At 43.6% G+C, this 21,688-nt stretch overlaps 1 protein-coding gene across 3 annotated transcripts; it reads right to left on the bottom strand.

Moving 5' to 3' along the window:
* Positions 1 to 1,052: 1,052 nt before the first annotated feature.
* SEC61A2 (SEC61 translocon subunit alpha 2) lies at positions 1,053 to 19,427 on the bottom strand. 3 transcript variants are annotated; one of them, XM_028746091.2, is made up of 12 exons: positions 19,348 to 19,427; positions 16,618 to 16,685; positions 15,192 to 15,257; positions 11,957 to 12,035; positions 10,206 to 10,337; positions 9,787 to 9,896; positions 8,919 to 9,072; positions 5,596 to 5,756; positions 3,029 to 3,226; positions 2,728 to 2,919; positions 2,543 to 2,619; positions 1,053 to 2,144 (listed from the first exon to the last, which is right to left on the bottom strand). In XM_028746091.2, exons 1-12 carry the CDS (start codon positions 19,352 to 19,354, stop codon positions 1,958 to 1,960), a joined length of 1,431 nt encoding a protein of 476 aa, XP_028601924.2. In that variant the 5' UTR covers positions 19,355 to 19,427; the 3' UTR covers positions 1,053 to 1,957. The 3 variants fall into 3 exon arrangements, with proteins under 3 accessions (XP_028601924.2, XP_028601925.1, XP_028601926.1); XM_028746092.2 differs by lacking the exon at positions 19,348 to 19,427 and adding an exon at positions 18,327 to 19,014; XM_028746093.2 differs by lacking the exons at positions 11,957 to 12,035; positions 15,192 to 15,257; positions 16,618 to 16,685; positions 19,348 to 19,427 and adding an exon at positions 10,626 to 11,850.
* Between the last annotated feature and the right edge of the window lie 2,261 nt (positions 19,428 to 21,688).

Genomic DNA, 21,688 nt, shown 5'->3' with positions numbered 1-21,688 from the left:
TCCAAGAAATCTGTAGGGATTGTTGTTTGCCCATCACTGGGAAGACAATCAACTCTATCTGAAGTTGGCAGAGTCTGGACAGTTCGAGTCCAGAACCAAACATTTAGACATACATTTCCAAAATGTGTGTCAGGAGTGTCCAGACAGGCTTGCTGAAGCTGAAGTACTGTCCAAGCCAGCAGAATCTGGCAGATGGGTTTACTAAACCTTTGAGCTTCCAAAGACACAGTGAGTTCTGTGCAGGGTTGCTTTTGGGGTAAGTGATGTTGCTTGCATTCCCCCAGCGGTGCAGGACAAGAGGGGTCTGAGGAGAATCAGAGTTTATAAACAGCTCAGAGTCTGCATCCTGCCCACTGGAGTGGTCTCCATCCGGGGATCTGTTCTTTGTGTTCAGTCTGCTTTCGGTTTTGTCCGAGACTGGAGACAAGATGTTGTCGCCCGAAGGTGTTGATTTATTGTTGCTGCTGTACATAAAGCTTCTTAGATTAGATACAGACTGTTTTCTGCATGCTCACACACAAGAGCACACACTGTTTACTCTGCTACAAGTCCAGAAAAGCTGAATGGCAGTGGAAGCGTACAGGACTCATTCCTCATTACTTCACAGAGACTCCCATGCCATAGATACTGCACTGTTACAAACCAGGATAGTAGAACTCTGCTGTTAAAAACTTTTATGGACTAAACAGAAGGCGAGAAGGCTGTGGCAACACCAAATGTAATTTTACACACCTTGAGAGTAGCAAAATCAATTCTTGGCTTGGGGGCACACCAACTAGTTTAACAAAATAAAAATCATGGTAAAGCAATTTGCACATAGTAAGAACAAGTACCAGAGCCCATAAATCTCTAGTGTAGAATGGGAAGAAGGCTATCTTCAACAAGCTAATCTCTCTTAGCCACAGTTTTTATAAATCCCAAATGAGAGGTAACACTGGCCCACCTTACAGGCTCTAGTAAAAGTATTTTCATCCAGCCAATGTTAAGTCCCTTGAGTTTAATGGGAGAGTTGAAAGTCTAGTAAGTAAAGCATCTTACACAACAAATAAAGCAACATTTAAATTAAATAAGTTTATTGTCTAATGTTTACACTGCTTACACTGCTGCCAAGAAGCACAATGATTTCTTTTTCAGCATGACTTGCTAATTTCCTCTGCTTTAAGACCTAGGGCTTTGGAAGAAGAAGGGGAGAAGTTTCAACAGTATCGATTCCCCCTGCTTCAAAGAACACATGGGTCTATAATAAGGCAAAGCAGCACTTAGAAGGCTGCTACTGGCTGCTGGGAATCTTGGATAAGGACTTCCAACCTTACTCCTCCCATGTGCCTTCACAGACCCCAAATTTGCAAGTGAGATGGTTAAAATTCCCACACACACCCTCCTGGCTTCAAAGCATGGTGCTTGCAAGGGAGCATGGCAAAGGCATCAGACACTGACCCCACACCAGGAGAGTTGGGGTATGCAACAGGTCACATTTCTTTAAGTTGTATATCAAAAGGAATTCATGTAAATATATATTTCAGGGGGGAAATTGCATGTACTTTTTAAAATAAGCTCAGGGATTCTCACATGTGGCCACTTGGAACTCTATTGTTGTGGTTCCCTTTTGCCAGTGTGTGCAGGTACATTCAAGCCTCATGATGGAGTGTCCAAAGTGTTCTCTACTAGCAAAATGGGCATCTTTTGACTATTTCCACAGGAAGGCAGATGCACTATTTTCCAGCATCACAGGCAACAATGGAGTTTTTTTTGTATTTTTAACCCGTGTAAACTCTTTATTCTTAAGGCAGCTGAAATAGAAGCTGCACACAGGCATTGTGCAATACCTATTATGAGAAATATGGCAAGTAGCATTTGGAACGGGGGTGAGGGCGGGACTGGCATTACTGGAATAAAAGATTGCATGTCATCAAAATACAGGAGTTCCTTTCTTACACATCACATGGTATCTCAACATTTAGAAAAATAAAGCACCCACCCCTCCAACCTCTGCCTGTTCTTTGACAAATATCTCAAAATATTGATAAATAATGGTGACAGCAAGTAGAATGCCGGTGCCTGAGCCAATGGCACCAAGGAAGTCCGCTAAGACAGAGAGGGCCCCGATGCACAAGCCTCCAAATGCAGCTGCTGTGGGGATGTACCTGTGGGAGGAAATCACTTTTAATGTGGGCCTAGCAGGCTGAATTCATTCTTCTGCACAGGTAAGTCATTATGGCTTCAATCCTAACCCCCATTAAGTTAAACTAGACTCATGAAAACACACCTCTTGATTCACCAGAGAGGCTGAAAAAGCTGTAGACTAGTTAATAACAGCCTGAGTTTGAATCATTTCTATCCACAAAGCCCAATATTTCTTTATGATTGTGACTGCAGCAACAAGGGGCCAGGTAGAGAGGCAGCAGGATTGAGCTGGAATGCATCTGTGTTCTGCCCCCAACATATAGTCCAAGCTTAAACATGCTTACTCAGAAGCAAGACCTGCTGGGTTCCATGATCTTACTCCTTAGTGGGTAAACTGGAAATTCACAGCAACTCTTACCTGTTTAATTCATGAACCATGGATGTATCCCTGTGGCCTCTCATCACCATTTGCTGTTCTTTCAGTTGCTTGGCAACCTGCAGAAACACGTGTATCAGGTGGCTGCAGTGTTCTGATAATTAGAAACCAGCCTTGTGCAAAGAACAGCAGCAAAGGTTTAGAGAACAGTCATGAAAAATACCTACATCTTTTGCAGATGATCCTGACACTTCAATCCACGTCTTGGAGAAAAATGCACAGGAACCCAACATAAATATGATATAAACAATTACATGGACAGGATCCTCAAATATAGCACCCATGGATTCTGGAGGCGAGAGGTAATAGCAGAGGCCTCCAACAGGGTAGGCACGTGCTGGACCACCACCAGTAACGTCCTGGAGAGGAAACAGTAAACACACCAGCAGCATTGGTGCCCTTTGCGGATCAAAAGCTAACATACTGCTACTTGTAAAGGCAGCATTCTAGGAATGGGTGAATACTTACCGCCCACTGCCCAAGTAAGTTTACCAAGAAGTTGCCACTGAACCGCACAGACAGCATTTGAGAAATAACATAGAGGTTGGAAACTAAGGCAGACTGAAGAATGATGGGAATGTTGGAGGTGTAAAAGAGTTTGATAGGATAGCTACTGTATTGTCCGCGATATCGAGCAGACTTGATTGGGAGATCAACACGAAATCCCTTGGGGAGGAAAAAAGAAAAGTTAATCACTAAGCTATAAGAAAATCAGAAATGCATTCACTAAGAAGTCACAGAAATTGTTAAGTGGCTTGGAACTTTGGACTGGATTATTTGCATTTCTGTTACAATTAACCAGAACTGGCCATCTGTGATCCTGAGTCCAAGGATTTATCAGGTCATGCCTGCACATTGAAGTCTAGATGCCAGAAGCAAAGGTTTTGCCTAGTTTTTTTCAAATCAATATACAATTCCTCTGCTCTGCAATTAATTGTCATGAGCAGAACTTCTCTGTGGCCACTCTTTCACCCTCCATACTCCTTGTCTGAGTCCTCCATCCCTTCCCCATCCAGACCACTCCACATTTCAAATCTCCGCTGTCTTTTCTCAAGCTCTCTTGCTTCTACAGATGCACAATTGTGCCTCTCCTTTCTTTCTGCCCTTTTGCACTGTCACAATCAAGAATCCTCCCAGCTCAGCCGCTACATACAAGGACTCTTCTGCCTGCCCCATGCCTCTCAAAAGTTGTTTGTGGCATGGCACCAGACCCCACTTCTGTTTTAAATCAAGTCCCGCTAGGTATGCCCAGGCACCCGGTATACTGACAACAGCTCTTCAGATCCTGACCCTGCTCTCCCTCTGCATTCTCCTAGCAAACAGTGGAACTTCAAATGAAATGGATCAGCAGTAGGTTCAGACACACAAAGAGGAAGTACTCATTCACACAAAGCATATTTAACTTCTACGGAACTGACTTCCACAGGATGTCTGATACCCAGTGGCTCAGATGGCTTTAAAGGGAGATTAGAAAGATTAATGAAAGCTAGACACCAGAGAACACACAATGAAGGAAGAGTGCCATCTTCACACTCTGTGTAGCCAGATGTTACTGGGGTGCATGGAAGCAACATGGACTAGATGGAACCCTGTGGTTTGCTTCAGCAGGGGGTTCCTCACATTTTCAGAATCTAGCAACAAAGCTAACCATCACACATTTCTGTCATTTCCAACACTGACACATTTTATAATTATACAAGGAGTTCAGGGCAGCCTCCCATCCAACAGGGCCAAACCTGCTTAGCTTCAGCACTTAGGAGTGGGTCATGAACCTTCAAACCATCATCTGGGTCAAATCAAGCTGCACTCTATTTTAGAGACAGTTACAAAGCAAAGCTACAGTATCCAAAAGAAAACAGTCACCGGTGTTAACTACTGTAGCACCACTCCAAATGAAAGTGTTGGTGCTGATCTTTAAAGCCCTCAACAGCCTCGGCGCAGTGTACCTGAAGGAGCGTCTCCACCCCCATCCTTCCGCCCGGACACTGAGGTCCAGCGCCAAGGGCCTTCTGATGGTTCCCTCGCTGCGAGAAGTGAGGTTACAGGGAACCAGGCAGAGGGCCTTCTCGGTGGTAGCGCCCGCCCTGTGGAACGCCCTCCTATCAGATGCCAAGGAAATAACTATCTGACTTTTAGAAGACATCTGAAGGTAGCCCGGTTTAGGGAAGTTTTTTAAGGTTTAATGCAAAATAGGCAAACTCGGCCCTCCAGATGTTTTAGGACTACAACTCCCATCATCCCTAGCTAACAGGACCAGTGGTCAGGGATGATGGGAACTGTAGTTTCAATACATCTGGAGGGCCGAGTTTGCCTATGCCTGGTTTAATGTTTTACTATGTTTTTATATATGCTGGAAGCTGTCCAGAGTGGCTGGGGCAAACCAGTTAGATGGGTGGGGTAGAAATAATAAATTATTATTATTATTATTACTATTATTATTATTATGGGCTTACTATGAGTTTTAACTCCTAAAAGACAGAGAAAAGAAGCTACTTGTGTACTTGTGTACTTCAGTGTAATGCAGCCCCTTCCACTGTGTGAAACCTCTGGCTACTAGCCTAGACTTGTACAGTGGTACCTCGGGTTACATATGCTTCAGGTTACATACGCTTCAGGTTACAGACTCCGCTAACCCAGAAATAGTGCTTCAGGTTAAGAACTTTGCTACAGGATGAGAACAGAAATTGTGCTCCGGCGGCGCAGCAGCAGCGGGAGGCCCCATTAGCTAAAGTGGTGCTTCAGGTTAAGAACAGTTTCAGGTTAAGAATGGACCTCCGGAACAAATTAAGTACTTAACCTGAGGTACCACTGTATTTTCTCAAACTAATTTAGAATAAAAATTATCCTAACAAAAGTTCTTTGCAAACTTGAAATTGTGGCCTTCCTCCTGACACAAATGCTACAGTGAACGTTCTGGTGCCTGGTGAGCTATTCAGAGATCCTTTAGGGCTGTTTAGGATGCTTAGACCACGGTTCCTTCTGTGAGGGAAAAATAATAGTTCTGTAGTAAGATGTACGCAGCAGACTTCACCTACCTGAAAATATATAACTACAGCAAACACAAATACTGTAGCAATCAGATTCATAAGATTAGGCAAGTTCTGGCGGTAGAAAGCCTCCCGTAAAGCACGGACTTTGTCGGTTCGTGTAGCCAAAAGGTGGAACAACGCAATGACGGCACCTTCAAATTCAGTTCCTGTGTGCACCAAAAATAATAAACAGTAACCCCTATGAGATATAGACAGTACAAGCCTGGTAATAAATTTCACCAGGTGATAAACAAGATTATTTTTAATAAAAGATGGAAATGGAATTAACACAGAGAAAAAACTGCAAGGAATGAAATCTTACAAGGAACAGAATGCTAAAAAGGACTGCATACAAATAAAATAAATTGTGTTGAACTTCTGCAGGTATTACAAAAACCTCAAACATGACAACACATTTCTGTTTTTTAATGCAGAACATCATGCTTTTGTTTTATAGAATTTGGGTGTTGTGATCCAAAAAGTTACAACAACTCAGTGACTAGATTTGGACAACTGTATCTTGACTTACTTAGCTGAGGTATGAACAAGATGTCTGGCTATGCATGCAGCCTTTTGGCTCCTCACTTTGGCCAAGCAAAAAATTCCCAGGAAGTTTCCCATTAATTCTAGCTTCCTGTTTCCTCTGAGCCAGGAAGCTGTGATTAAGAGCTCCAAATAAAGTTAAGGTATTAAGCAAACTTCAAATGATAGTGTAATATTCTAGCCTATTCCAAATCTATTCCCCATAATTTCTAAATCAATCAAAATGGGAAACATGACTAATGGAAGACTTCCTAGTTTGTTTTTGTGACCAAAAAGATTGTTCAGAGCTCAGATTAATAAGCAAATTAACAATGTCTGAATTGTGATAGTGTAAAGTCATAATTTACAAAATATTTGCCCCAAAAGAATTATTAGGGTGATGCATTTAAAAATAATAATATTTATTACATTTCTATAAAGCCCTTCATCTGAGGATCACAGGGCAGTTTGCAATATATATATGGCCCCCTGTTTAAAAGACCATAGATTGTTTAATTAGCTGAAGGCCTGAGAGAAGAGGTATGTTTTTGCCTGGCACCTAAAGAGACGTTCCATAGATGGGCAGCCACTGCAGAGAAGGCCCGTTCCCATGTTGCCACCCTCTGGACCTCTCAAGGAGGAGGCATACGAAGAAGGGCCCCAGATAATGATTACAGGGTTTGGGTCAGTTCATATGGGGAGAAGCAGTCCTTGAGGTATTGCAGTCCTCAGCCATTTATGGCTTTATAGATCAAAACCAGCACTTTGAATTAGGCCCAGAAACTAATTGGCAGCAACTGCAGTCGGGCCAGGATCAGTGTAATATGCCAAACCTCTCGTGTACCTGTGAGCAACCTGGCTGCCAAATCCCACCAGCTGACATTTCTAAACTGTCCTCACAGGCAGCACCACATATAACACTGTGCAGTAATCTAACCAAGAGGTTACCAGAGTACAGAAAACAGAAGTTAGGCTATCCCTGTCCAGATAGGGGCGTAGCTTTGGTTGGTGGCCCAGCTACGCCCCTATCTGGACCACCAACCAAAGCTGACGGAAGGCACTCCGGGCCACTGAGGCCACCTGAGCCTCAAGTGACTGCAGAGAGTCCAACAGTGCCCCCAACCTGTGTACCTGCTCCTTCAGAGGGAGTGCAACCCCATCAAGAGCAGGCAGTCTTCCTTCCATCCAGTCTAGGGAACCACCCATTAACAATGCCTCATAATTCACTTTTCTGGTGTTGCCTTCTTCCAGTCAACCTCCAACAGGGGCAAATAACTCTGCTGCATCTAGGCACTGGGTGCAATTTGCTCATTTACGTGACTGCCTAATTAGGAGGCATGCTCAGAACAGTGACTCAGGGCTTCTCTGAACTCAGATAACTCTTTCTTTTGCACACGCCAGAAGTAAACCTCTTGGTGTGCAAGAATGGAATATCCCCCCCTCCTTCCATTAACAAAAATAGTGTCCCTCAGCTATCAGCTGTCTGGAAAACAGAAGTGTTAGAGAGAAAATGCAGATAAGCAGAAGATGAAATAGTGTGGCACAGTAGCAGAAGCAAATCCAAGGAAATAAAAAATTCAGAAATCAGAAGGGAGAAACTCGCTCAGAGAGAGGGAACAGTTACAGAATCTGGATTGCAATCCTGCATTGAATTAATTGTTTATGATTCCCACTGAGGTCAGCGGGACTTACCTAGGCACAAGTGATGATAGGATTGCCCCTTTGGATTTAAAAGTTATGCTAGATGCTAACCTCTCAGCACAAAAAGGGCACTGCTTCTCTACAGGTAGGCCGCGACTCTGCAGCTGAAGCTGGAGAGGCTAAAACAAATAAAGTTAACATTTCTGTACTGCAGATTTCCAGGCAGACTTTTGGCACAGCAACCAAGATACCCCAACTACAGGATTATTCTTTCACCAGAAAACAGCAACTGTGCCACAGTATTTCCATTCAGCATATATTACATAAATGAACAGATCATAAATCACAAAAGGAATTTTGTTCCAGACTCTGGGAAGCTCCAGAAGTTTCACTGTGGTGGGAGGCCTCACCACACATGCACAGCAACCTTCTGCTCTGACACGATGTGATGACATGGCCAGCACAATGAGACAGCCTTCTGGACAGCGAGTCTGCCAGAGTCTGTTAAGAAACCCAGATCAATATTGCCTCCCGCCCTCCCTGCAAAAAATAATAATCAAAAACCTGCTGCCTCCTTATCCTTTTGCAGCAGAAAATAAAGCATGCATAGTGACCTAAGACAGCGCTTCCCAATTAGCTAAGTGCTGGGGACCTCACTTTTCAAAAGCGAAGCCATGGACCCCCTACTGTTAAAAACGTTGGTATCTCTGTGGTAGTTTTTATTATGTGCATGGTGCCACCATATCCTCCAACATGTCCCAGAGCAAAACTGGGTCACGCATCTTCTGGGCTCCTGCATGTGTCAGGCAACCTGTGCGAGAACACAGCACCCCAAAACGGGGTGTCCTGGGCAGCTGGTGGGTATGTGCCACAGACCTCCTGGGTATGTTACATGGACCCCTGGGGTCTGCAGGCCACCAACTGGGAGCCAGTGATCTGGGACATTTCGCTGTTTGTGGTTATGAAGAGATTATTCTAATATCACATCTTATAAAAGTCCATTTGGTGCAAAGGTTGTGCCTTCACTATGCCATGTCTTCATTTAGTTCCCCATCAGCAGATCTCATCCACTCCAACATCCATGGTCACTCACTATATTAACCTAAAGAAAGCAGCTGACAAGCATGCATTTGGTCAAAAGGTCAGATTTTCAAAGTGTACTATACCTCTGCCAGTGTTAATAGTTGTAGGACTGAAAGCCTTCCAGACAATGGTTTCACAGATGTTGGTAGCAATAAAGAGGGAAATCCCAGAGCCCAAGCCATAACCTTTCTGCAAGAGCTCATCTAGTAGCAGCACTATCAAGCCAGCAACAAACAACTGTGGGTGAGAAACACCAAAAGATCCACAAAAGTGGTTTAATATCTGATTTGCGTTGTTCAAAAGTGGGCCACATTTGCTATCAGAGTTGCAGCTCCTCCTTCTGTCATTCCAGTTGAGTAAAGGAAGTAACAAAAACTTCTGGAATCATCACTAAAATGTATGCTGCAATTCTTAGCATAGATGCTTGAAAGAAAATCTCACCAACAAGAATAGTACCAAAATCAGAGGAGCTAATAAGCACTGTCAAAACAAAGAATGGTGTATTATCAAAAATAAAGATAGTTGATTGACTCCTGGTTGTTCATTGGGAAGTGCAAGTAGTTTTTCTTTTTTAAAAAAAGATCTTATATCTGAAAATATTTGACATTTTGTTTTTACATATGCCTTGGTCAAATCCCCTTAATAGCACAAAGAAAATAATTATAGAATATTATCTAGCTGGCACCTTGGTGAGTGATCTGAGAGAAGGTGCAAAATAAATTAGAACTTTTAAGGAAGTTTTGTTTCCCTTTATTAGTATACTGATTGAGGGACATATAGTTGATTTGAATTTATTTTTAATAATGAAAAAATATTTTTTTATTTAACAAAATTTATATACCACTTCATTGTAATAAAAGCTCTAAGCGGTTTACAAGAAATATTAAAATTAACAATAAGAACCAGTTACAAAGAATTATTAACTATACTTAGAGTATTCAGAAGGCGTACCTGAATTATAATCAGGAGACAAATTCCAGCCCCCATTTCTGCAGGATCTCCATACATCCCAGTCATGACATACACAATTGCTTGCCCAATAGTAATTATCATTCCAAACACTGAAACAACAACAAAAGAGGCAGGTATTCCCTGCTTGTATGACCTAACAGACATAAGTAAAGTTTGATTTGATTTTGATTTAAACTGTTTATTCTGCTTTTCCAACAATAAATATTGAATGCAAAGCAGCTCAAAATAATCACAAAAGCACTGAAATCAACAAACATTACAATCACTATACTATCAGACACAATCACATATAAATAAAGCAAACAACAACAAATTCATCAAAATGGTTACTACAATTCAATAGAGCATTAGCTAAGAAAAAAGGAAGTTTCCATTATGGCAAAGATATTAATACTCACACTTCTGAGCGCCATTAAAAAGGGCTCTGTCTTTTGGTGTGTCACCAACTTCAATGATCTTGGCTCCAGCCAGTAACTGCATAATTAAGCCAGATGTCACAATGGGAGAGATACCTAGCTCCATCAACGTGCCTGCAAAGGAGAAGATACTCTTAACAATAGTGTAAACTAAAACAAAGACTTCTTACAATTCCTTAAATACTCCAAAGTCTCAGTTCACTGCATATTTCCCCACTAGCATTGTCTTTCAAATATAATTGGTCAGATACCTAACCATAGTGCTGGGCTTTAAACACTGCATCCAGAGTGCTTGCAGTATTAAACAGTATTAAGGGTGGAAGAGTATTTCCACAAACAACATTAGCTGCTCTTAAAGGCACAAGAGAGCACACTAATTTAGTACAAATTAGAAATAAATACCTTCCCTCCAGGTCTCCTAGACAATATCAAGATTCAACTGTACAGTGTCTTTAGCATGGCTCGTATTATCTGGAATGGGCTGGATAATCTCTTTCTCTCCATGGCCTCATTTTGAGAATTCCTTGCTCTGCACTACATAGTTAAAATCAGAAATCTTACACAAGAAATGGGAGTCAGATGTGGCACTTTCAGAAATATAAGTCACATACACACACCCAGTTGACAGGTTCAGCAGGTGGCTTCATTGGCTACTGGATCTGCAAGAGCCCACTTGGAGAAACAGAGAAAAGAGAATGCCCCCCCCCCCCAAAAAAGTGGTCTTCCAAGTAAAACTAGCTGCTGACCCTGTCTCCAAGAGACCTGCACTGATGGTATATATACATACATACGTACACACTGTGCTTTTTCCTGGGGGAACACAGGGGTACGCATACCCCTAAACATTTTGTAAATCTAAGTTTGGCCTCAAGCAGGGGCACTATTTCAAAATGAGTAGGAAAATGAGAGTACCCCTAAACATTTTTTTAGAAAAAAGCACTCTGTGTGTGTGCGCGCTATAGCAAGTGGTCTTCCAAGTAAAATTAGCTGCTGACCATGTATCCAAGAGATCTGCAGTGATAGGGAGAAAAACATTTGGCAAAATATAGGTAAAAATTATTCACATACCAAAATACAGTAATTTTGAAACCCTTCAAGTACTTTCCAAACTCTAACAAAACTTACTATTTAGCTTCTCAGTACCAAAGACCAATGCAAATTGTAATTTCAAGATAAAAAGAGCACTTGTCAATTGCACATTCTCATTGATGTGACCCCAACTACCATACTTCTCCACCTATAAGACGCCCCCTTGTATAAGCGACCCCCCCCCCCATTATGGAGGACTAAATTTTAAGAAAATGAGGGGAGATGGCCCAAAGTTGTTGAGCCTCTCCCCCCACGCAGCTGCAGACAGGAAACACTCCCTAGATCGTTTCCCATGGGAAGCGGCAGCGGGGGAAGTTGCGCTCCCTCCAGCCATCTGGTTTGCAGAAGCGCAACCTCCCCTGATGCCGCCACGTGTGGGAAACAATCCAGGGAGCGCTTCCCATGTGCAGCGGCATCGGGTGAATTTGCGCTCCTGCCAAAGAGCTGGCTGGGGGCGCACCGCTTCTCCCGCCCCCCCATGCCACTATCCGTGTATTGGACGACCCTGGCTTTTTGACATGATTTCTGAGTCACAAAACCTCATCCAATAAATGGAAAAATACGGTATATGCACCATGAGCCACCTCCAGACAGTAAACCAAAGCCAGAGAAAAGACAGCAAGAGAGATGATGAGAATCCTGACCTCTGTTTGATGCGAGAATGACTCTCATCCAGTAGAAAGGATCTGCGGAGTCGGAGGACATTATTCCAAACAATGGTATCTGCAAGATTCATAGCAACATTACACTGAAAATATATAAATGAGGGAATCCCCTCCCCCCCACACCACAACCCATCATCCATTTGTTGAGCAAAGACAAATATAATACTGCAATAATCAGCAGTTTACTTCAAGACTTTCTCAAGCATATGGTTGCTGGTTAAAGCTTGAAATCAATGTAAACCTATACATGTCTACTCAGGTGAGCTTAATAGGACTTACTCCCAAGTAAGAGGATACAGGATTGTGACCTGAAACAGCCCCAACAGAAAGAATGTTAAAAGCCCCAGGTTATTTTCAAGCCAATATCATAATTCTTTGTGTGAATAATTCACTGAGCATTTTTCTTTTCTTTTAAAATGTGAATTGTTGGTTGTTTCTAAGAATCATAGAATCATAGAGTTGGAATAGACCACAAGGGCCATTGAGTCCAACCCCCTGCCAAGCAGAAAACACCATCAGAGCACTCCTGACATATGGTTGTCAAGCCTCTGCTTAAAGACCTCCAAAGAAGGAGACTCCACCACACTCCTTGGCAGCAAATTCCACTGTCGAACAGCTCTTACTGTCAGGAAGTTCTTCCTAATGTTTAGGTGGAATCTTCTTTCTTGTAGTTTGGATCCATTGCTCCGTGTCCGCTTCTCTGGAGCAGCAGAAAACAACCTTTCTCCCTCCTCTATATGACATCCTTTTATATATTTGAACATGGCTATCATATCGCCCCTTAACCTCCTCTTCTCCAGGCTAAACATGCCCAGCTCCCTTAGCCGTTCCTCATAAGGCATCGTTTCCAGGCCTTTGACCATTTGGGTTGCCCTCCTCTGGACACGTTCCAGTTTGTCAGTGTCCTTCTTGAACTGTGGTGCCCAGAACTGGACACAGTACTCCAGGTGAGGTCTGACCAGAGCAGAATACAGTGGCACTATTACTTCCCTTGATCTAGATGCTATACTCCTATTGATGCAGCCCAGAATTGCATTGGCTTTTTTAGCTGCCGCGTCACACTGTTGGCTCATGTCAAGTTTGTGGTCAACCAAGACTCCTAGATCCTTTTCATATGTACTGCTCTCAAGCCAGGTGTCACCCATCTTGTATTTGTGCCTCTCATTTTTTTTGCCCAAGTGCAATACTTTACATTTCTCCCTGTTAAAGTTCATCTTGTTTGTTTTGGCCCAGTTCTCTAATCTGTCAAGGTCGTTTGGAAGTGTGATCCTGTCCTCTGGGGTGTTAGCCACCCCTCCCAGTTTGGTGTCATCTGCAAATTTGATCAGGATGCCCTTGAGTCCATCATCCAAGTCGTTGAGAAAGATGTTGAATAAGACCGGGCCCAAGACAGAACCCTGTGGCACCCCACTAGTCACTCTTCTCCAGGATGAAGAGGAACTATTGATGAGCACCCTTTGGGTTCGGTCAGTCAGCCAGTTACAAATCCACTGAGTGGTAGCATAGTCAAGACCGTATTTTACCAGCTTCTTTACAAGAATATCATGGGGCACCTTGTCGAATGCCTTGCTGAAATCAAGGTAGGCTACATCCACTGCGTTCCCTTCATCTACCAGGCTTGTAATTCTGTCAAAAAACGAGATCAGGTTAGTCTGACATGACTTATTTTTCAGAAATCCATGCTGACTATTGGTGATCACAGCATTCCTTTCTAGGTGCTCACAGACTGTGTGTGGAGCAGGCATTTCCTCTTTGGCTCCTGCTTTGAAAGAGATGCAGAGAGATATTATCCCAAAGCTTGGCTTTCTCTGTTGGATGCAGTTCAATACTCTTGGATGCAGTTCATCTGGCCCTGGAGACTTGAATACATCTAAACTAGCCAAGTATTCTTGTACTATCTCCTTAGTTATTCTGGGCTGTGTTTCCTCTGCTGAATCCTTTGCTCCAAATTCTTCAGGTCGGGCATTGTTTTCTTTATCGGAGAAGACTGAAGCAAAGAAGGCATTGAGGAGTTCAGCCCTTTCTGTGTCCCCTGTTTGCATTTCACCATCTTCTCCTCTGAGTGACCCCACTGTTTCTTCTTCCTTTTGCTACGGACATACCCATAAAAGCCTTTTTTGTTGCTTTTAACCTCTCTAGCGAGCCTGAGTTCATTCTGTGCTTTAGCTTTTCTGACTTTGTGTCTACATGTGCTGGCTATTTGTTTGAATTCCTCTTTGGTGGTTTCCCCCCTTTTCCATTTTTTGTACACATCCTTTTTTAATCTTAACTCAGTTAAAAGTTCTTTAGATAGCCACCCTGGCTTCTTTAGGCACCTTCCATGTTTCCGTTTCATTGGTATTGCCTGAAGTTGTGCTTTTACTATCTCCCTCTTAACAAACTCCCAGCCATCATGAACTCCCTTTCCTTTTAGTATTACTGTCCATGGGATCTCACCCAGCACTTCCCTAAGTTTTATGAAGTCGGCTTTCTTAAAGTCAAGAAATTGAGTCCTAGTATGCTTGGCTGCTCCTTTCCACTGTATAGTAAACTTCAGAAGAGCATGATCACTCGCGCCTAATGATCCTTCCACTTCTACCCCACTAACCAGGTCATCAACATTGGTTAGGACCAGATCTAAAATGGCTGTTCCTCTTGTTGCTTCTCCCACTTTCTGGACAATGAAGTTGTCTGCAAGGCCAGTGAGGAATCTGTTTGACCTTATGCTCTTGGCTGAGTTTGACATCCAACAAATATCCGGGTAATTGAAGTCCCCCATTACTACTATCTCCCTTCCTTTTGCATGCTTGGCCATCTGTTCCAGGAAGGCATCATCTATGTCCTCCGTTTGGCTTGGGGATCTATAGTAAACTCCCACAATGAGGTCTCTGTTATTCTTCTCTCCCTTAATTTTGACCAAAATGCTCTCACTTTGGCTTTGAGGTTCTAAATCTTGGATCTCTTCACAGGTATACACATCCCTGACATATAACGCCACTCCTCCTCCTTTCTTGTCTGGTCTGTTTCTCTGAAATAGTATCCCTCCATTATTACATTCCAATCGTGGGACTTATCCCACCAGGTTTCAGTGATGCCTATTATGTCATATTTAGTTTGCTGTACCAAGAGCTCAAGCTCGAAGAGGGTGCTTTACTTCTGGGACTTTTTTTCTGCATGGCAATAACCCTTACTGTCTCCAGCCGTGTGTGCCAGTTATTACCACATTGATACTTACCTGGCAGCATACTAGAAAAATGAAGAGGGTGATAGCTGTCCATAAAACCTTTTCTCTGAACTGAATCTGCAGAACACAATGAAAAAGAAAGAAAAAGGGAAAAAGAGAAGTCTGGCAGGCCAATAGTAAAACGGGCAGGCCAATAGTATAGCGAACATACAATAAAGCAGCCCTAACTGGCAATTTAAGGCAGACTTGTATTTAGACACTGGCATGCAAGTAACCAGGGTAGTCCCTCCATATGTCTGTCCAGCACAGAAGGACACAGCTCTCCATCTCTCCTCTGCCAGCCCCCAAGAGGTCAGTCCATATGTTCTGTGGCTTAGTAACCTCCATGGGCTTCATTACAAGGCTATACTATCAGGGGTATACAGTATTCACATTTCACCAGTCCAGAAGGTATGTACAAGCTCTGACATGGGAGCTAACTTGCTTATCTCCAATACTGAGGAGAGACAATGTCTGTCCTTCCAAAGTGGCAAAGGAACAGGAAGCACTAACAGTTTGCAAGTCCTGTTGTACAACAACAATACATCTGACTCTTAAGTTCTTACTTAAGGGGCAAAGTAAAATGCTTATTTCACTGGACTCATTGGGCTAGGCCCTGCAATCGAGGTAGGCATATCTACTCAGAAGTCATGCCCATTAGTTCAATGGGGCTTACTCTCAGCTGTAATCAAAACCCCCAAGTCAGCTATGATGAGGCTTGATGGTGTGGCAGAGCCAGGGGGGCATCCACAGTCCTGCCACTCATGCCAATGAAAGTGGAATGTGAGGAGAACAGGAATAAAGGCTTCTTTGACATACCAGGTCCCAAAGTGGCACAGTGAAGAGGCTCGGAAGAAGCCCATTGTAGTCACGGGACAACAGCAAGTCCAGCTCAGGATCCTGTAGCTTGTGCCCACATAGTGGCTTCTCTCCCCACCCTGGCTAGAGCAGGGACATTGCATCTCTGTTTGGGAGCAGTGCTCCCTAGCTGGCAGAGCTGAGTAGGGTTTGGAAGAGGGACACCTCAACCTCATCCCAACCACCTCCAGTATGGAGGCCTGTGGGTTGGGACTGCTCTGTTGGTTGTGACCAATGTTTGCTAGATTGTGCTCCGTGTAACTAGACCAAAGTAAGCATAGGGCTACATCAATGGAACATGTCAGCACCTAAACAATCACTTCAACAGAGGGATTTTTACACATTTAGATTTTTGAAGAACACAACTTGCATCCCCAGATACAAACTTTGTCACAATGTCAAGCAAACTAAAGGCCTGTATACAGTATTCCGAAGAGCCAGAAAAACCTAAATAGGTAGTACATAGCCTAAAGAAACTACATGATCTCAAGCCTGTTTACTCAAAGAAACCCCACTGTGTTAATTCAAAATGCATTTGATCAACATTGCACAAATAAGAGACACCATGATGTGCACTTACTTTTCTTTCTGGCTTCTGGATTTCCGGAAGAATAGCACAGAATGGCTTAATAACTTCTAGAAATTTGACTGTTAAAGAAGAGAAATATTAAAACAGCAGAATGTAGGTTTTGACCAGTCCAAGAAAACATTTCAATTTCTCATACTAGTGTATGTTCCTGACTGCAAATATATGCCCTGGTTTGATGGGGGGACGGGATGGGATAGAATCCCTATTTTCATCAGCTCTATCTTATATATTAGTGAAATAGAACTTTGGCCACAAACTAGGTTACACACTTTTTAAAAAGTGAAAACTTAAATCCTTTGTATGCTAATTTGTGAGTGCATTTAACTGAATTCAATATAACTTACTTCCAAACAAACAAACAAACACACACAGGAACAGGCTGCTGGTCACAGTGGGAGAATTAAGCATATACTTAACTCTCCCCCATTGAACTCAAAAGGATTTAAGTGTGACCTAATCTTTCTCATCTCTCAAAGTTGGGATGAGGGAGGTAAGGATCCATCTATCTTCTGAGCTGGATCCAGTTTCTCACCCCTGATCTAAGCAAAGGTGAGCAGCTTTTGCCAGCCTGGTGCCCTGTAGTTGTTTTGTACTACCATCAGCTGATGGGAGTTGTAGTTCAAAACACCTGATTGAGAAAGTAGTCCATTGTCTACCCTTGATGGGGCTGCCCTCTCCTAGGAGCAGGTTCACAGCGGGTGTGTGTGTGTGTGTGTGTGTGTGCGCGCGCTTCTGGATCCAGCTTTGTCACTGGCCTCTGTGGCTAGAAGCATTTTTTACTAGCATTGACTGGTAGGATCATTCCTGGACCAGGAAAGATCAGCCACAGCAATTCATGCACTGGTTACATCAAGACTGGATTACCGCAAGGCGCTTTATGTGGGGCTTGCCTTGCGCTTGATCTGGAAGCTGCAGTCAGTGCAGAATATTGCAGCACTACTGCTGACAGGAGTGAGACCCCATCAGCATGGAACACCTGTAACTCAGAGATCTCCACTAGTTGCCAGTTTGCTACCAGGCCAAGTTCAAGGTGTTACTGTTAGCATATAAAGCCCTGAACAATTGGCATCACTTTACCGGAGAAATCACCTGACCCAAAATATGCCCACTTCATCACTTCAATCTGCAGAACTTGTACTGTTACTGCTGCCACATAATAGTATTTGTTCTGCATTTATAAGAAACAATCTTTTAGTGTGGCAGCACCAAAACCTTGACACTCCCTGTCTCCTCCCTGTCTCTTAACATCAGGCAAATGACTTCATTGTACTCTTTTCAGTGCCTGCTTTTTTTTTCTTTTCTTTTTTTTGCAGAAGCTTGTAATTTTTTATTTTAAAAAAGCTGTATTTCAGTGCAAGTTTCTCATAATATTGCTGAATATAGTGCTGATGAAAATGCACATTCCCTTATTGTGTGCATACTGGTACGCATTACTTGGCTGGAGAACTGCATTGTGCAATTCTGAGAAGTACAAATTCTAAAGGGTTGCTGTGTTTGGGTTTGCATATTAGATTGAGAAGTACAAATGAGGTCATTTCCCATTAAAATGCAGAAAGAATCAAATCAATTTGTAAAAACACATAATTAAAAGAAAAAGGGGGGGGGGAATTGGAAAAAAATAGATCAATTTTTATGCCTTTTGCTTCATTTACTAGTTTCCTTGACTTCCACCCGCCTCCCCTTTTTGTATTCCCATTTACCTAATCAATTCAGCAAATCCTTGGCCTCTTTTCAGTGCCTGCTAAAACATTTTTGTTTAGATAAGCCTACCTAGATATGTAGGACGTTGTTGTGTTTTAACCTGTTATTAGTTTATCACTGATTTTAATTTTTTGTAATATTTTAGTCGTTTTCAGCTGTTTTTACCAATGATTTTATTTAATTCTTTTTGTAAACTGCTTAGAGGTTGTTCAGAATCAAGCCTTGTATAAATTTTAAGAAATCAATAATATGAAATAATTGAAACATCACAATCTGTAGGATTAACATCACAATTTGCAAGATGGTTCAAAATGATTTGTGAGCTAAAACATTTCTTTTCCGCTTGAGATGCTTATGAAGAAGATAATTTATTAAATTTGTAGACCACCCTATAGCCATAGATCTCAGGGTGTTTCACAATGTATCGTATATGATATGCATCTTCAAATATCTAAAGAAATGGAAGATGGAGCAAGCTTGTTTTCTCTTGCTCCAGACTCGAGTCTAGAATCCAAAACAATAGATTCAAGTTACAAGAAGAGATTCTGACTAAACATCGAGAAGAATTTTCTGGCAGCAAGAGCTGTTGGTCGGTAGAGAAGACTTTCAGAAGTGGTGCTTGACTCTTCTTCCTTGGAGATTTCTAAGCAGAGGCTAAATGTCCTCCTGATTTGTCTGACACTCCTGCATCGCGGGGGGGGGGGGACTGGGGGGGGGTGGATTAGATGCCCCCCCCCGGGGTCCCTTCCAACTCCACGATGCTCCAGACTGCTGCCTCGCTCATTCTTGCCCCCTTAAAGCAAATCCTGCCCTTTCCCCTTTGGCCCTTTTTGCATTTCCGCTTCGGAGCCCTGCGCGGGGGGGGGGGGGGCCTGGGGGGCCCAGAAGGGGCTCCTCTCGCCCCCCTCCCTCCCTCGCCCCCCCCGCCCGCCTCCGAGGCAGCCGCGCAGGACCAGAAGCCGCCGGCCAGGACGCCCCCCTCCGGCCCCCGGCCCGCTCCCTCCCGGCCCGCCGACTCACTTCCCATGCTGGCGGAGGCGGCGCCCGGAGGAGGAGGAGGAGGCGGCCCCCCCCGCACCCGCCTCGCCGCCGCTCACGTGACCAGTGACGCCTTTTTCCGGCGCGACCGAAACTCCGGCCACGTAGAGCCACGCCAAGGGGAGCGTCGCGCCACCTCGCCTCCTTGTTTACATTCGCTTCTTTAATTGGAGGGGCGCTTTAATTTAATTTAATTTAAATTTATTTATATTTGTGTAATAAAATTGACGGGCGCTTTATTTATTATTAAATTTGAGGGGCCCTTTTATTTATTTGTTTAATTTGACGGGCTTTTTATTTTTCATTCATTTATTTATCCGCTCCAAACCGGTGCCAAGCTGCTGCAGTTGTTTTCAGCCTTTTGCTGCGAAAACTGCGCGTTTTGGAGTGTCCCACCGACTGAGAAATTCTTAATTAAACCTGGGGTCAAACTATCACCCCAAGGCCTAACATTGTCTAATTCACTCCAAAGTGTGGCAACAATTTTGCCCCGAAAACACGACGTTTTACAGCAGGGGTCAGCAGGGGGCCGGTCCACTGGCCCTCAGACCTTGTGGTTATATTTTGAAAAATATAAATACCCGGCAAGCCAGTCCCGCTGCTGCCTGCGGACCTGAAGGAGGACGCACGGCGCACGCTCACCGGCCTTGTGGACGAGCAGCCAATCCGAAGCCGCGCCAGCGTTGCGGAAGTCAGTCCCCACATGGCGAGGCGTCCGCAGCAAGTGCGGGCGGCAGGGTCCGCGGGCCGGATTTACAAGCCGGGGAGGCTGCATCCAGCCCCCGGGCCTTAGTTTGCCAACCCCTGTTTTACAGCACCCCACCACAGAATAGAATTGAGCAAATTCTACTTGTGGCAGTGGCCCAAAGGGCCACAATAAACGTGATAATGTGTACCCCTGTAAATCCTTGAGTGCTTCCAATAGAGATGTTGTGGTTGCCTGTTACTTTATGAAACTGATGATTTTGCAAGTTGCCCCCCCCACCCCCAAAATTGGGGCAGAAATACAGCTAACATGTGAATCACAAAGATACAGCTCAAAGCTAGAACATAAGTTGCTACATGGTGCAAATGGCTACACGTAATATTGGCTCCCAACATGCACACTAATACAATGTAATAGAACCCAGTGGGAATCAGAGCATAATCAGCAGAAATTGCCAGTGCCTGTTGTGCATGTGTGTTAAACATGAAATGAGGTAATGATGTATGTTTGGTGGAAATTGAAATGCTTTGTTTGAAATCTTATAAATACCACTGCCTGGACCACTGGGCAGGGTTGCAGATTTGTGGAATGATCCGACTGTAACCTTTTGTAAGCTTTGCAATAAACATTGGACTCCTAACTCCTCACATTTCTGAGTTTTATTGGCGTAAACTCAGGAGATAAGCTATTTTCTGGCTTACAACATACTCAAACCTGGGGTCACAGCTATCACCCCAAAACCAACACTTTTGCAGCCCCCCCACCAACTGAGCAATTGCTACTCAAACCTGGGGTCATAGCTGTCACCCCAAAACCCAATGCTGTCCAATTCACTCCAAACTGGTGCCTGAACGAATCGCAGAAGCATAATGTGGTGAGTAAAAGAAAACAGAAGAGTCTGGGGAATGCGTGAGCTTCATATGCACAAATTCCATTCCATGGGTGGGGGGGGGGGGGGGAGAGAGGTGGAAGGAGAGGGGGGTGGTAAATGTGCATGTTATTTTCCCTTTTTTTTTTTTTTAAATTGGTGTATGTGAGGTTTTTGTGTCAGCCTCACTTGGGCAGGTTCTGTTCCTTTGCTGGTTTATGTTGGCAGTGAGAGAAGAGCGGGCAGGGCATGGTTGATTGCCTTTGATAAACTACAGTAAGATTTGTTTGTGTGTGTGGAAAGGGGGTGATGGATTGTCTGGTCAAGTTAGCCATATTGATCTATATGCTGTTGGTGGTGAATAACTCATGAACGGATCCTATCAAGCTATTTGAAACATTTGACAGACAAGGCCAGCTTTAGCCATCGTTCAATAGGAACATGATTTTACGCCCCCAAATTTGCAACACGGGAGAGGGGAGAATTGGGGAGGTAACTCTGTTTAGGAAACTATCAAACTACTGAATTGCTACCTTCCTGAAGACTCAATCTCCCATCTGTGCATGTGGATGGAGGGTAAGCTCTCGCCCACAGTTGCAGGGGAGAAAGAGTACATTGCTGTGATATTTTGTTTCAGGTGCACAAATATCTAAAAAGCGCACACTGCAACCACTCTTGCTTTCTCACCAATATGCTATTGGGCCAACTGCTGAGCACATAAGAATCTGCTGTAATTTCTGTAGCAGCAT

Source organism: Podarcis muralis, chromosome 10, assembly GCF_964188315.1.
Source record: "Podarcis muralis chromosome 10, rPodMur119.hap1.1, whole genome shotgun sequence".
Classification (NCBI taxonomy): domain Eukaryota; kingdom Metazoa; phylum Chordata; class Lepidosauria; order Squamata; family Lacertidae; genus Podarcis; species Podarcis muralis.
This window is presented reverse-complemented; position numbering and strand designations above follow the sequence as displayed.